At 40.0% G+C, this 16,565-nt stretch overlaps 2 protein-coding genes across 2 annotated transcripts in view; both read right to left on the bottom strand.

Moving 5' to 3' along the window:
* The window catches only part of LOC129860614 (hepatocyte nuclear factor 4-alpha-like), a 31,146-nt gene extending 21,249 nt beyond the window's left edge, over positions 1-9,897 (bottom strand). Inside the window, exon 1 of the mRNA XM_055931198.1 lies at positions 9,817-9,897. Coding sequence (XP_055787173.1) covers positions 9,817-9,871 — 55 coding nt within the window. The 5' untranslated portion in view covers positions 9,872-9,897. The remainder of the gene's footprint in view (positions 1-9,816) is intronic.
* Positions 9,898-11,346: 1,449 nt separating this feature from the next.
* LOC129860616 (peptidase inhibitor R3HDML-like) lies at positions 11,347-14,849 on the bottom strand. The gene is made up of 6 exons (XM_055931199.1): positions 14,589-14,849; positions 13,554-13,889; positions 13,066-13,184; positions 12,812-12,914; positions 12,473-12,588; positions 11,347-12,238 (listed from the first exon to the last, which is right to left on the bottom strand). The coding sequence occupies exons 2-6, from the start codon at positions 13,872-13,874 to the stop codon at positions 12,097-12,099; spliced, it is 801 nt and encodes a 266-aa protein (XP_055787174.1). The 5' UTR covers positions 13,875-13,889; positions 14,589-14,849; the 3' UTR covers positions 11,347-12,096.
* Positions 14,850-16,565: the final 1,716 nt, after the last annotated feature.

Below are 16,565 nucleotides of genomic sequence, written 5' to 3'. Positions count from 1 at the left end.
ACAACAAGGTGTATATGGGTCGTACTGTATATATGGCCCGTACGCCAAACCTTATTAAATAAAGGTTAAATACATATTTTTTTTAATTACATTCTGACTGACAGTAAACATACAGAAATTGCAGATTGCACCCAGACCTAAGCAATAGAAAGGTGAATTATATTGCATTCCACTAACTTTATTTATATGTTAACAAATGGGAGGGCTGGCCTGTTTGGGGTTACTTGAGTTGCTTTAGTTCATTCTTGTCCTGTCACTGATAGGACAGAGAGTTGACTGGTTCAGCCAATCAGAGCCTACCACAAAGTCATTCAGCATTTTGGGTAAACAGATCCGTTCGCTGAAGGGCTGTTCTATGGCTTTTGTTGTGTTTACATTTGCCAACTGATTCTGCAAGCATCAGAGCGCCAGTAGTAGTTTGTCCAAGTTGTGACGGTTGAGCGATTCATCTCAATATATGACCTGAAGCTAAGTGAAATATACATTTGAATTTTACACTGAACGTATGGTGGCTTGTTGCCTCAGGCAGCAGTACAATCGGTTTAAGAGGAGGGATCGTAAATTACAAGAAAACCCTCCATTTTAGCTGTTTATTATTGTTATGTGGCTGTTGATAATTGTTTATAGTGTTGATATTACTGTTGAGGAGGGACTAGCTCTGTCCAACCCCATAGAGACGCAGACGTATCACAGATTTATTACAGACGTATCTCCTTAACTCAATTCAATAACAGGAACATCTATGTAGATTCACTTCTCGGTTTGATCATTGCACTGCTTTTAGCATTGTTGTATTTACTCTATGTGTGTAATAAACTGTTAATAAATAATGGCATAGCCTTCCATCTCAAATGGCAGATCACTCCTGTCCAAGTCCAGGAATACAGATGTTATTGTCAAAAGTCACATCCCAGGATGGCTGATAGTGCTTCTGATTTGGCACCCTATTCCCTATATAGTGCACTAACTCTGGTCAAAAGTAATGAACTGTATACTGTAAGGTAGGGGTATTCAACCAGGGGTTGGGGGTCCGTGAATATATACAGTATATATTATTATTGACTTTTTCCACATTTTGTTGTGTTACAGCCTGAATTTAAAATGGATTAAATGTAGATTTTGTATCATTGGCCTACACACAATACCCCAAAATGTCAAAGTAGAATTGTTTGTCGAAATGTTTACAAATTAATTAAAAATGAAAAGCTGAAATGTCTTGAGTCAATAAGAATTCAACCCCTTTGTTATGGCAAGCCTAAATATACTGAACAAAAATATAAACGCAACATGTAAAGTGTTGGTCCCATGTTTCATGTGCTGAAATAAAAGATCCCAGAATTGTTCCATACGCACAAAAAGCTTATTTCTCTCAAATGTGGTGCACAAATTTGTTTACATCCTTGTTAGTGAGCATTTCTCCATTGTCAAGATAACCCTTCCACCTGACAGGTGTGGCATATCAAGAAGTTGATTAAACAGCATGATCATTACACAGGTGTGCCTTGTGCTGGGGAAAATAAAAGGCCACTATAAATGTGCAGTTTTATTACACAACACAATGCCACAGATGTCTCAAGTTTTGAGGCGTGCAATTGGCATGCTGACTGCAGGAATGTCCACCAGAGCTCTTTCCAGATAATTGGATGTTCATTTCTCTACCATAAGCCGACTCCAATGTCATTTTAGATAATTTGACAGTACAGCCAATCGGCATCACAACCGCAGACCACGAGTAACCATGCCAACCCAGGACCTCCACATCTGGCTTCTTCACCTGTCGGATCGTCTGAGACCAGCCAGCCGGACAGCTGATGAAACTGTGGGTTTGCACAACCGAAAAATGTCTGCACAAATTGTCAGAAACTGTCTCAGGGAAGCTCATCTGCATGCTCATCATTCTGACCATGGTCTTGAGCTGACTGCAGTTTGGTGTCGTAACCTACTTAAGTGGGCAAATGCTCACCTTCGATGGCCACTGTCACGCTAGAGAAGTGTGCTCTTCACAGATGAACCGGTTTCAACTGTATCAGGCAGATGGCAGGCATATGGGCGAGCGTTTTGCTGATGTCAACATTGTGAACAGAGTGCCCCATGGTGGAAGTGGGGTTATGGTATGAGCAGGCATAAGTTACGGACAATGAACACAATTGCATTTTTATCGATGGCAATTTGAATGCACAGAGATAACATGACAAGATCCTGAGGCCCATTGTTGTGCCATTCATCCACCACCATCAACTCATGTTTCGGCGTGATCATGCACAACCCCATGTCGCAAGGATATGTACGGTACACAATTCCTGGAAGCTGAAAATATCCTAGTTCTTCCATGGCTTGCATACTCACCAGACATGTCACCAATTGAGCACGTTTGGGATGCTCTGGATCAACGTTTATGACAGTGTGTTCCAGTTCCTGCCAATATCCAGAAACTTCGCACAGCCATTGAAGAGGAGAGGGACAACATTCCACAGGCCACAATCAACAGCTTGATCAACTCTATGCGAAGGAGATGTATCGCGCTGCATGAAACATTTGCTTAACAAGTCACATAATAAGTTGTATGGACTCACTCTTTGTGCCATTATAGGGTTTACCTTGATTTTATTTTAAATTAAAATATTTTTTTGCCCCAATTTCGTGGGATCCAATTGGTAGTTAAAGTCTTGTCTCATTGCTGCAACTCCCGTACAGACTCAGGAGAGGCGAAGGTCGAGAGCCATGCGTCCTCAAAACACAACCCAGCCAAGCCGCACAGCTTCTTGACATGATACCCACTTAACTCAGAAGCACCAATGTGTCGGAGGAAACACTGTACACCTGGCGACCATGTCAGCATGCATTGCACCCAGTCTGCCACAGGAGTCGCTAGAGCGCAATGGAACAGAACATCCCTGCCGGCCAAACCCTCCCCTAACCCGGACGACGCTGGGCCAATTGTGCACCGCCCCGTGGGTCTCCCAGTCAGGACCAGCTGCGACAGAGCCTGGACTTGTACCAGGATCTCTAGTGGCACAGATAGCACTGCAATTCTGTGCCTTAGACCACTGTGCCACTCAGGAGGCCTTACCTTGATTTTTGAATGACTACCTCATCTCTGTACCCCACACATACGCTTATTTGTAAGGTACCTCAGTCGAGCAGTGAATTTCAAACACAGATTCAACCACAAAGACCAGGGAGGTTTTCAAATGCCTTGTAAAGAAGGGTACCTATTGGTATATGGGTAAATAAAAAAAATCAGACACTGAATATCCCTTTGAGCGTGGTGAAGTTATTAATTACACTTTGGATGGTGTATCAATACACCCAGTCACTACAAAGATACAGGCGTTCTTCCTAACTCAGTTGCTGGAGAAGAAGGAAACCACTCAGGGATTTCACCATGAGGCCATTGGTGACTTTAAAACAGTTACAGAGTTTAATGGCTGTGATAGGAGAAAACTGAGGATGGATCAGCAACATTGTAGGTACTCAATAATACTAACATAAATGACAGAGTGAAAAGAAGGAAGTCTGCACAGAATAAGAATATTCAAAAACATGCATCCTGTTTACAATAAGGCACTAAAGTAAAACTGCAAAAAATGTGGCAAAGAAATATACTTTATGTCCTGAATACAAAGCGTTATGTTTAGGGCAAATCCAACACAACGCATCACCGAGTACTACTCTTCATAGTTTCAAGTATGGTGGTGGCTGCATCATGTTATGAGTATACTTGTCATTGGCAAGGACTAGGAAGTTTTTTTTATGATAAAAAGAAATGGAATAGAGCTAAGCACAGGCAAAATTCTAGAGGGAAACCTGGTTCAGTCTGCTTTCCAACAGACAGTGGGAGACAAATTCACCTTTCAGCAGGACAATAACCTAAAAGACAACACCAAATATACACTGGAGTTGCTAACCAAGATGACAGTAAATGTTCCTAAATATTTTACAGTCCAGGTATGCAAAGCTTTTAGAGACTCATCCAGAAAGACTCAAAGCTATAATCGCTGCCAAAGGTTATTCTCACATATATTGACTCAGGGGTTTGAATACTTATGTTAATGAGATATTTTGGTATTTAATTTTCAAAAAATGTGCGAACGTTTCTATAAACATGTTAGGGGAGGCAGGTGGCCTAGTGGTTAGAGTGTTGGGCCAGTAACCTAAAGGTTGCTGGATTGAATCCCCAAGCTGACAAGGTAAAAATCTGTCGTTCTGCTCCTGAGCAAGGCAGTTAACCCACTGTTCCCCGGTAGGCTGTCATTGTAAATAAGAATTTGTTCTTAACTGACTTGCCTAGTTAAATAAAGGTCCAATTGAAATGTTCAACTTGTCATTATAGGGTATTGTGTGTTGATGGGTCACAAAATAAATATATTGAATCCATTTGGAATTCAGGCTGTAGCACAACAAAATGTGAAATAAGTCAAGGGGTATGAATACTTTCTGACGGCACTGTATATATACAGTACCAGTCAAAAGTTTGGACACACCTACTCATTCAAGGGTTTTTATTTATTTTTACTATTTTCTACATTGTAAAATAATAGTGAAGACATCAAAACTATGAAATAACACACATAGAATCATGTAGAAACCAGAAAAGTGTTAAACAAATTCTTAAACGTAGCCACTCTTTGCCTTAATGACACCTTTGCACACTCTTGGCATTCTCTCAACCAGCTTCATGAGGTAGTCACCTGGAGTGCATTACAATTAACAGATGTGCCTTGATAAAAGTGAATTTGTGTAATTTCCATATTCATATTCCATATTATGGCAAGATTAGCTCAAATAAGTAAAGAGAAATGATAGTTCATCATTACCTTAAGACATGGAGTTCAGTCAATATAGAACAGGTCAAGAAATTTGAACGTTTCTTCAAGTGCACTCTTCAAGTGCAGTTGTAACAACTGGACTCCCGAGTGGCGCAGCAGTCTATCTCAGTGCAAAAGGCATCACTACAGTCCCTGGTTCAAATCCAGGCTGAATCACATCTGGCCGGGCTTGGGAGTCCCATAGGGCGGCGCACCATTGGCTCAGTGTCGTCTGGGTTTGGCCGGGGTAGGCCGTCATTGTAAATAGAAATTTGTTCTTAACTAAGGGAGGATAAGTTCATTAGAAGTTCCAGACTCAGAAATTGAAGCCCAAATAACTTCTTCATGGAGTTCAAGTAAGAGGCCTCTCAACATCAACTATTCAGAGGAGACTGTGAATCAGGCCAAATTTCTGCAAAGAAACACTATTAAAGGACACCAATAATAATTAGAAGAGACTTGCTTGGGCCAGTAAACATGAGCAATGGACATTAGACCAGTGGAAATCTGTCCTTTGGTCTGATGAGTCCAAATTTAAATTAAAAAATTATTCCGACCTCCTTGTCTTTGTGAGATGCAGAGTAGGTGAACAGATGATCGCCGCATGTGTGGTTCCCACCGTGAAGCATGGAGGAGGAGGTGTGATGGTGTGGGGGTGCTTTGCTGGTGACAATGTCAGTGATTTATTTAGAATATACATTACCGTTCAAAAGTTTGGGGTCACTTATAAATGTCCTTGTTTTCCATGAAAACATACATGAAATTAGTTGCAAAATGAATAGGAAATATAGTCAAAATGTTGACAAGGTTAGAAATAATGATTTTTAATTGAAATAATAATTGTGTCCCTCAAACTTTGCTTTCGTCAAAGAATCCTCCATTTGCAGCAATTACAGCCTTGCAGACCTTTGGCATTCGAGTTGTTAATTTGTTGAGGTAATCTGAAGAGATTTCACCCCATGCTTCCTGAAGCCCCTCCCACAAGTTGGATTGGCTTGATGGGCACTTCTTACGTACCATACGGTCAAGCTGCTCCCACAACAGCTCAATAGGGTTGAGAGCCGGTGATTGTGCTGGCCACTCCATTATAGACAGAATACCAGCTGACTGCTTCTTCCCTAAATAGTTCTTGCATCGTTTGGAGCTGTGCTTTGGGTAATTGTCCTGTTGTAGGAGGAAATTGGCTCCAATTAAGCGCCGTCCACAGGGTATGGCATGGCTTTGTAAACTGGAGTGATAGCCTTCCTTCTTCAAGATCCCTTTTACCCTGTACAAATCTCCCACTTTACCACCACCAAAGTACCCCCAAACCATCACATTGCATCCATCATGCTTGACAGATGGCGTCAAGCACTCCTCCAGCATCTTTTCATTTTTTCTTTTTTTCTGCATCTCACGAATGTTCTTCTTTGTGATCCGAACATCTCAAACTTACAGTATGTTTGTTTATCCATAACACTTTTTTCCGAATCTTCCTCTTTCCAGTGTCTGTGTTATTTTGCCCATCTTAATATTTTCTTTTCATTGGCCAGTCTGAGATATGACTTCTTCTTTGCAACTCTGACTAGAAGGCCAGCATCCCGGAGTCACCTCTTCACTGTTGTAACGGCAGCCTTCCCTATGTTCACGTAACAGGGATCGGACCAACACGCAGCGTAGACAGTGCTCAACATGTTTAATAAAACGAATAAACAGTGAACACTTAACAAATAACAAAATAACAAAATGTGGCAAACCGATACAGTCCTAGCTGGTGCAGAGAAAACACAGAGACAGGAAACAACCACCCACAAATCCCCAACACAAAACAAGCCACCTATATATGATTCTCAATCAGGGACAACGATTGACAGCTGCCTCTGATTGAGAACCATATTAGGCCGGACACAGAAACAGACAAACTAGACACACAACATAGAATGCCCACCCAGCTCACGTCCTGACCAACACTAAAACAAGCACAACACACAAGAACTATGGTCAGAACGTGACAACTGTTGATGTTGAGGCTGGTGTTTTGCGGGTACTATTTAATGAAGCTGCCAGTTGAGGACTTGTGAGGCGTCTGTTTCTCAAACTAGACACTCCAATGTATTTGTTCTCTTGCTCAGTTGTGCACCGGGGCCTCCCACTCCTCTTTCTATTCTGATTAGAGCCAATTTGCCCTGTTCTGTGAAGGGAGTAGTACACAGCGTTGTATGAGATCTTCAGTTTCTTGGCAATTTCTCGCATGGAATAGCCTTCATTTCTCAGAACAAGAATAGACTGACAAGTTTCAGAAGAAAGATCTTTGTTTCTGGCCATTTTGAGCCTGTAATCAAACCCACAAATGCTGATGCTCCAGATACTCAACTAGTCTAAAGAAGGCCAGTTTTATTGCTTCTTTAATTAGCACAACAGTTTTCAGCTGTGCTAACATAATTGCAAAAGGGTTTTCTAATGATCAATTAACATTTTAAAATGATCAACTTGGATTAGCTAACACAACGTGCCATTGGAACACAGGAGTGATGGTTGCTGATAAAGGGCCTCTGTACACCTATGTAGATATTCCATTATAAATCAGCCGTTTCCAGCTATAATAGTCATTTACAACATTAACAATGTCTACACTGTATTTCTGATCAGTTTTATTTTATTTTATTGGACAACATTTTTTGCTTTTCTTTCAAAAACAAGTGTAACGGTCCTGACCTGTTTTATGTTGTTTTGGTATGTGTTTATGGTCAGGGCGTGTGTTTTGGGTGGGCAGTCTATGTTTTGTATTTCTAGGTTGGTTTTTGTGTTCGGCCTGGTATGATTCTCAATTAGAGACAGGTGTGTATCGTTTGTCTCTAATTGAGAGTCATACTAAGGCAGCCAGGGTTTCACTGGGGTTTTGTGGGTGTTTGTTCCTGTGTCCACACATGGACGGTTGAAGGTTAGTCACGTTTGTTGTTTTGTAGTTTTGTAGTGTCTTGTTTTCATTAAAAGATGGCTTATTTCCCTCAATCCGCATCTTGGTCCTATCCATGCTCCTCCTCGTCTAAGGGGGAGAACAACAATGACTGCCTTTACAACAAGGACATTTCTAAGTGGCCCCAAACTTTTGAATGGTAGTGTATTTTCATTCATTGAACACTTTTTTTGGTTACTACATGATTCCATATGTGTTATTTCATAGTGTTGATGTCTTCACTAATATTCTACAATGTAGAAAATAGTAAAAAATTAAGAAAAACCCTTGAATGAGTGGGTGTGTCCAAACGTTTGACTGGTACTGTAGGTCTGAATCCAGACTGTAGGCCGAGGCCCCTTCATGATGCAATACATTTTTGCCAACGCATTGCTAACCATTGTTTAACCAGCTTAACAGCTACTATATGCGAATGTGTTTGTAGTAGGGCTGGCACAATTATTGTATAATAGTCATCATAATCATCTTAATACATTCATTTTAGGAGAAGGGGGGTTTAAACTTTATATTCAAGTATTTATAGCAGTTTTTCATTTTTACATGAAGTTGGTAATCATTGTACGAGCAGAACGGCACGGTTGGGAGGAGAAGCCTCCTTTCCGAAGGTTCTAAGCGGTCAAAACTATTATTTTTTGAGGCGGGTGTAACCAAAGCTGTGTTGTATTAATTAAGTACTGTATGTCGTTGTTGTTTTCAGTTAGGTATGTCTTTCAAATATGCATTATGATGCATTACAAGCTCAAAATATTTTTTTAAAGAAGACAATTATGCCAAAAACTGTTAATTTGCATGACAATTCATCATTACCCAAAATTCCATTATCGTCACAGCCCTAGTTTCACGTTACCTTTCTAGTATAGGCGATCTTAGAGTTTACACTTCTTCCAATTAGAATGTGGGGAGGTCAAAATCATGAAAAACGATCTACCAAATCTATTAATTTTGAAATGTTGATTACTTGTCCATGCCATTATAATTCACCGGGTGATAACACAAGATTTGAAGAAAAAAAACATGCTTTGCAAACAAGATGGGAGTCCCCGGGTCGCAGGTTTGCCTGGGCGGGGGTCCCTGGGCAAGAAAAGGTTGATGACACTGCTGTAAGGGAATAAGGTGCAGCCCAGGTAATGTCCAGGGACAAACCCTCATAACTGCAGGTCATGGCTGTGACGTACTAATGTCAGTATTATTAAGTCTCCTGATGCATGAGACATTATGTCAGCACTATCTCAAATTAGGAGTGACATTGTGATTTGCAGCATTTTTATGTCTGCACAAAGAAACATAGTATAAAGATATACAGTATAATAAAACCAGAAAGAACCCAACAGTTTTGAATAAACAATGACGCTACTCTAGTGTGCCCTTCTTAGGACGACTAATATCCCTAGTTTGGTTGGGGAGTTTTACATCTCCCAGACTCATATGTAAATCATACCATGTGTGGTGAATGACATAATGAAAACCAACCCCAAGCTATTTACACAGTACACTCCTGAAAAGGCATGTTTTGGCAACTTTAGTGTAATTGGATCAGAGGTTGCTGATGTGGTTGGATGCTTTTCCAGTTTTACCCAGGTGGTTCCCATGTGTTTTTCAGGTGAAAGCCCAGCGTTTCAGGCCGCTCTTCTTCACACCTTTCTACTATCCTGGCTATGATTCCATCCTGATTCACTTTGACTCGGTCTTTTCCATTCATCAAATACTACCCACTGCCTATATTGGACCTTAAATCGTATTATTCTACTCTTCAAAGCTTTGACTTCCCAGGTTCATATCAGTCTGAATGGAGTCTCATTCGTCAGTCTCAGCTTATTGTGGGGCCCTTTTTAACAACCTTCATATCTTCTCCACACCTCCTTGATTGCAGTCGTGTCAAAAACACAGACAAAAATGACGACGCTATTTTCTACATTGAATGGACCTGCCTGCCAGAAGAGAAGCCCTCTGCAGTGTGTATTGCCAACCACAGTTTAAACAAAGTCAACAGCTGGTGTGAGCTCCACCATACGCACCGAAACCGTGAGATGATAAAAGAAACTGTGTACTCACCATCAGCGAATGGAATCTCCATGCTTGTACTGACTTGTGAGTTTACATTGACCATCTCTCTCCTCCCCCTGTTTCTTTCAAATGTGTCTTTCTTTTTCTCCTGTATTCCTAAAGTTCTAGGATTTCAAATATGGAAGTTAGCGCCCGCCTGCGTTATAGTGAGAAAGGTAGTGTTGATGCAAGGTAAGGCCCCAGCCGTAGGTAGGTACTCCTAGCTGTTATCTTATTGATTTTCCTAATCTGGGCAAATGTGGGTGGAGAGGTTAAACAGTAACCAGGCTCGTATAGAGACCAGATCTATATGACAGGCAGCTGTCGCTATAGCAACTAGATGATAGAAGCTCAAATACGGTCTGTAGACAAGTTATGTATTTCTTTCTATATTCAATATCCAAACATTTTATTCGTGTGCATTGAGTAAAGGAAGAATGGTAGACTGCATTTGTTCAACCACAGCGAGAAAGGGGGAAGGCGGAGAGAGGGACATGAAAGAGAAAGCTGGATTGGAGCATGTACAGAGGGTGTTACCTCCCCACCTCAGACGCTGAGTGTGAATGAAGTTAATGTTTTGGTTGAAAAAACAAATAATCCGTCCAGGTTATGCAATGCACAGACAAACACTAGACAAATACAGTTTGATACAAATATCCCTGGCAGCAAGGTGACAACATATACAGGTCTCACACTGATATTATTACAAATTAGCGCATTTGTTTTCCTTGTGGGAACTTTCACTTTTGGTCGCATGTATGGGTCAGTTGCAGTCCTGAAAAGGAGTTTCCCACGGAATCAGATATCCTCTGAAAACATTGAAATATTTTTTGATTGATTAGGTGTCATAAAGTTTCACTCAAAAATATTTTACGAGCATGAACATGTAAAGAGGAATGAGGCATGCAGTGCATTTTCATCAAACTTACATTTGTGACACATACTACAAGGTATAATATTTTGTATTAATATGAACCATTGTGGCCATGAAATAAAAGATACAAATCACTTTATATTTGCCTCCCAGTCTCTCATTGTTAATGGATATGAACAAATTGAATTGTATAGTTCCGGGAGTGTCCATTGCGCAGATATCCCAATAATTCTGACCATAAAAGCCTCATTAGTCCAGTTTTATAGCGTAGATGGACTCTCTCTCCGGATGAATATGGAGAATCAATGAGGTGGAAAAACATGACAGCAGAGCAGATCCCCCTAGCCTCCCTTGGCCTCCTAGTTAAATAAGCACAGATGCAGGCCGGGAGCCATTTGAGAGAATATGCACAACATAGCCTGTCACTGTGTCCATTTGATAATATCTACGCTCTAATGCGTACATTAATAGACTGTACATGAATTGACATCTTACAACTGTAAATGTAAGAATGGATTGATTGGCTGTTGCTAGTAACAAACACCCACCCAAAGATAATTAGAAGAAAATCTATTAAAAGTAGTTGTCTCTTGAAGTCCTCCTTTTAAGACAGACATAGGTGAAAAAGCACCTTGGAATTGTAAGGTTTATTAAAACACCCACTACTGAGTTAAACTCCTTTATTTTTTATTCAAAGAACGCTTGACAGTGTTGTCATTTTCAAGCCAATCATGACCTCTAAGTGAATTACAATGTTATGAAAGATAATTGGTCTACAACAGAACAAATAACAAAAATGATCTACGTCCCTAAATTTACAGTAAACATATGTATTATACAATAAAAAACAAATAGAAAACAGTGAACTATAAAAGTGCTTAATTTTCAATACAAATAGCTTCGCAAAATGTCACTCGAGCCAAATAATCAACCAAAAACAGTGCAAACAGTTTGTGGACTTATCAAACACGTTGGCATAGACCTACAAGTATATTGAACTCATCTTCTCAACATTTTCACTAAAGGACATAATCAAATTAATACAACATAATTCCCTTCTGGTTTTAGGTAGTTGGGTTCTGTATGTCCTGGCCCCAAAGGGGGCGGGGGGGGACAACCTTTCCTAACCATCCAGTGGGTGGTGCATCAAACATTTGTTAATAATTAACACAAAAATAGTGGTACTGTAATTTAATCACAGAAACTTTTTTTTGTAATTTTTTGTTACTTCCAACCTAGCAAAACCAGTTATTGTTTTTTAAAATTACTATTATTATTTAGAAATTCTTTGCATCTCACACATCTTCTCTTGCAGTTGTTATTTTATGAGATCAATGGAATGGTTCAACAGAAACAGTTAATTATTTAAAGTCTTCCATTAAAACAGGGAAAATGTGACTGACGGCCAAAATGTTTTAATATCTTTTCCGTTTCTTGGCTTTGGCTTTTGAACCAGCGGAGGAACACTGGTTTCTGTTACACGAACCTCCATATTTTGATGGACAAGCAGAGCATGGTTTGCCACTCTTGTAGGGAGCCTCTCCAACCCAGTTCCCTCTGGAAGAGCAATAAAACGTGGTTAACTACTGATCTTGTTTGTTTGTTTCCTTTTATTATTAAAGAATATTCACTTCAATATAAGGTTCTGATGAATATAGCTTGTACATTGAAAAAGAAACGTATTAATCTATAGTGGGTATATACTATAGATTTGGCTTTTTTTGTGTTCATTATAACAAGACAGCTTGCTCTTTCTATGAACAGAGAAGGATTTGTGTGTACATGACTTACTTGATAGAGTAGTTGCAAACCAAGAACACTGCTGTTCTCCAAGAGCTCCCGTACACGTTCATGTTTGAGCACTTGTTGATGGCACATCCCATCCTGTTGGTATTGGCCCAGACCATCTGAAACAGAAAGATGCAATGTATCAATTTGTTGATGCAATCTGTAGTTCTCATGGTCAACATGATTAATTGCAGACAAGTCTCACACACAGTCACCCAATTTCTTACCAATACAAATATCAACTATACCAGTACAGTACTTATCTTCTGTAAATAGAAGACTATGGATAGAACACATCCCAGTCAATACATTCACATTTAGTACAATATCTAAGCCACACACCTGTGTATAGTGGGAACAAACTGGTCCACTGCATGTGTTGGGGTAGGAGAAGGAGTTTTTCTCATCCTGCCAGGACCTCACCAGCTCAATGACTGATCGGTATCTAGGAGAAGAAAGAGACATTTTGGATTTTCATAAAATACCAACCTACTTCATATTTGACCAGATATACAGTAAGTGTTCTTTAGGCAGTCATTGTTGAACCAAACATTCACATAAGCAACATGGAAAGAAGAGGGACAGTTCAAAAGTACCTGCCAGAGTTGATGGACAGGTTTTGGCCCATATATCTCATGGTCTGGGAGGGTCCATGATCCCATATGCAGCGGGAGGCCCAGGAATCTGCTGATTTTGCCAGTTTCCCATCCCACACCTAAAGCATGGAGAGAGAGCAGCAGTTCAACACCTCTCAAATATAAAAACTCATTAACCCTGCACCTAGCACGAGGAAGGCTTTACAGATATCCGCTGGTCCTATCTATCTAGCGTCTCTTCACCACATTGTTTTACTTGTGTGTACATACTTACGCGACACTTGAGTTATTCAATAAATATACGTGATTAAACATCGACAAAAGAATATTTCAAAAATGTCAAATCTAACTCTAGTGTAGAGCAAAAACACCAAAGTTATGTTTCAGTTTTGATTGAGTGTTAGTAAGCCCTGCCTTAGCATGTGTCAGTCAGTCATGCGTCAGTCCCTTGTTTTCCTGCCCTGGTACAGTAGATGTAGGGGCCTCACCATGATCTCCATGTTGGCAGCTTGAGGGGAGACCTGGGAGCGGACACGGTTGTGATAATCCAACAAGGCATTCATTTCTCTGGAGGAGATGGCTCTCCTCCTTCGGCTACGAGGCACGTGGATGCTAGTAAGATTCAGATTCCTCCAGTCAGACTCTGCCTCGGAGGCAGGCCTAGTTAGTTGGAGAAGGTCTGTCTGGTTGGATTTGGACAGAGACAGCACAGCAGCAGCTCCAGTGTAAGGCATTGACCAGAAGATGGCAGCGAAGAGGAGCTGAGCAGCACCCATCTCTACCCTCTGGATGGGGTTCTGACAGCACATGGTTCTAGTAGACTTCTGTTGAGTGGGGAGAGGAGGGAAAGCATGTTGAATAAATATATATTTTTTAGAAACTGTCATAAGCTACAATATTAGGAGTCAAAAGAGGAACAATTATTGGGGAGAAAGCTTCTATTAAGTCATGTTTCTAATTTCTGTGCAAGGTGCTGTCTGAACTCTATGAACATACTTATCAATGTATAATTAATTAATTCATGATTATAAGTCAGAATCAAGTTTACAGAGGAGGTCAAGAGAATACAAATGTTACATTCTTAACTGCAGTTTGTTTGTAGTTAGGCAAAAAAATATACAGTAGATACTGATAGCAAAAACCTTATACAGTGACAATATAATATATCCAAATAAATATCAATATTTAATTAATATGTAAATTGTACAGTCAGAATGTTATCATGAAACTTATTAATTTTAACACACATAGTCATACCTAAACTGTGAAAAATTATAGGAAGCCTATAGCTGAAACTATATTTTTACACAAGTATCTGTAATCAATATAATTATTTAATTTGACATTCTAATTCACAATGGAAAGTTATAAATGTAATATTCTCTATTAGCATCAATGAAAATGTACAATTACCATTCTTATTGCTTAATTAATCTCACATTTATCATGGTCTCTATTATATTTAATAAATACAAATGCCATGCACACAAAGCAGCAATGCCCCTGACCCAGACAGTACATACCTTTATCAGTTATTCAAGCCCAGCAGAGTAGAGCAGAGTAAAGCAGCCAGCTAGGAGATGCGAAGCTCAGCAGATCCACACTTAAACACTAGCCTTTGCAAACAAAACCGTTTGACATATGTGGCAGGGAAGTTTAACTGGGCCAACTCTCTCACAGGGTATCTGACGCACCCACAAGCCCTCCTGTCTTCTCCCTCTTCTGTTTTTTCTCTCACAGAGGGTTTCTACCCAGGGGCCAGAAAACAATTTGATATATGTTAATACACTGATTATGAAAACTCACTGCACTGGCTTCCAAGCCCTGTAAAAAACACAAGAAAGATTTTCTAGTAATCATTGAAATACTGTATAAATATTTATATATTCTGTTTCTATAGAATTCATTGCACATGAATATCTCTTGTTCTCTTGTATTTTCTTGATGGCTAATATTACTTGGATTTTTTTTATCCCTGAATAATAAAGATTTTTTTAAAATCAACTATACAATGAGAGTTTTCCATCAAAATAATTTGGGGGTTGGGACATTTGAGTGATATTTCATTTGAGTGCTTAGGTCTGCCTAAAGAGCTGTTTGTAATCGTAGAGCACATGCTTTGGCTGCCCCTCTATCTCCACAGTTATCCCCAAGTTGATTTAATAAAACGCAATAAAACATTTAAATAAATAAGAAGCATGCCTCCAGGGAATGAAAGGAGAGAAGAATGCATATTAAGCATTAAAAGGTCCCATTTTGAAAGTGCCTGACACTGTGGAGTCAGCGTTCATGTCCAGCTGTCCTAGTGGATTCCAGGCATGAAGGTTCCTAGAACCTCTGCCATTTGTAATATACTGTACCTCTCGACTACCATGGCACTGCCAAGGTACACAGCACCAACTGTCAAAACTCTACCAGCAGTGTGGGGTCAAAGAGATCGCCAAGACACTTGCCTCCTCATTGGAGCAAATATATAATGGCAAAAGAGAGGTACAGTAACTGTCCAGTGGGAGAACTCTGATTAAATCAGTGGTATTTAGGCATTAAATCAAAAGGTTTTGATACCATATATAGTTACACATACAGCTGGCATGTCAAATGGTTACACTTGCATATTACATTTCTTTCTAGGAGACTGTCTACAGTATATGGTACATGAAGTACTGTATTGTGTGTGATGGAATGGCTTGCTTTCAAGAATCACTATACTGTACTTTAGTTTCAATAACTTTAGTTTCAATACTTCAGTTTCAAACACCATCATAGTCTAACCATTGACCACCCAAACCTCTATGCGATGAATAATGAATGTCACAGCTGGGAAATACCTTGGATGTATGCCATGGAATCCTATGGAAAAGTCTTTACTTTGTAGGAGATTCATCCACCCTCTAACCCCATGCCATGCCCAACGAAAAAGATGTTCTGTGTACAGAATGACCAGCACTCTTTAACTTAGGCATTCCAATGAGTCTTTCTCTCACTCCAGTGGATGGGGAAAGCACAGGATTTCAGTCAAATTGGCCTAAATGCAAACTGAAATATGTTTAGATTTTTAATCCAAATAAAAACCCATAATTTTGTCAGTCACCAATTATCTCAAGCAAATATAATATACTTCCTGAAAAGCTTATATACTCACTATAGTATCATAAACATCCCCTTTCGACAAAATCATTCAGGTACAACCATACTGATGCCTGCTATAGGTACTATAACCAGACCTATGCCAGTGAACTGTGTGGTGACATTATTGACTCTCCCTAAACTCTGGCTCAATTGGCTCATCTTGACATCATATTTATCAGGATAAGGTAAGACCCAGATGCAGACCGTGTCGAAGTAACAATGTTTATTACAGCAACAGCGGCAAAGGTACAGGACGGCAGGCGGACAAACATCTGGATAGAAGGTATGCCGACCTCCTCTTCCTGCTCAGGGAAGAGCAGGGGCTGATATCCCAGGGAACACTCGAAGGGAGATAGGCCCGTGGCAGAGCA

The sequence above is a fragment of the Salvelinus fontinalis genome, chromosome 8, assembly GCF_029448725.1.
Source record: "Salvelinus fontinalis isolate EN_2023a chromosome 8, ASM2944872v1, whole genome shotgun sequence".
NCBI lineage: Eukaryota > Metazoa > Chordata > Actinopteri > Salmoniformes > Salmonidae > Salvelinus > Salvelinus fontinalis.
This window is presented reverse-complemented; position numbering and strand designations above follow the sequence as displayed.

Coding starts and splice junctions, on each gene's coding strand:
- LOC129860616 (XM_055931199.1), bottom strand. CDS start 13,874: ATGTGCTGTCAGAACCCCATCCAGAGGGTAGAGATGGGTGCTGCTCAG. Junction 13,185..13,553: donor CTGCCAACATGGAGATCATG/GTGAGGCCCCTA, acceptor TCCATGCTTTAG/GTGTGGGATGGGAAACTGGC. Junction 12,589..12,811: donor TTTGTTCCCACTATACACAG/GTGTGTGGCTTA, acceptor TTTCTGTTTCAG/ATGGTCTGGGCCAATACCAA.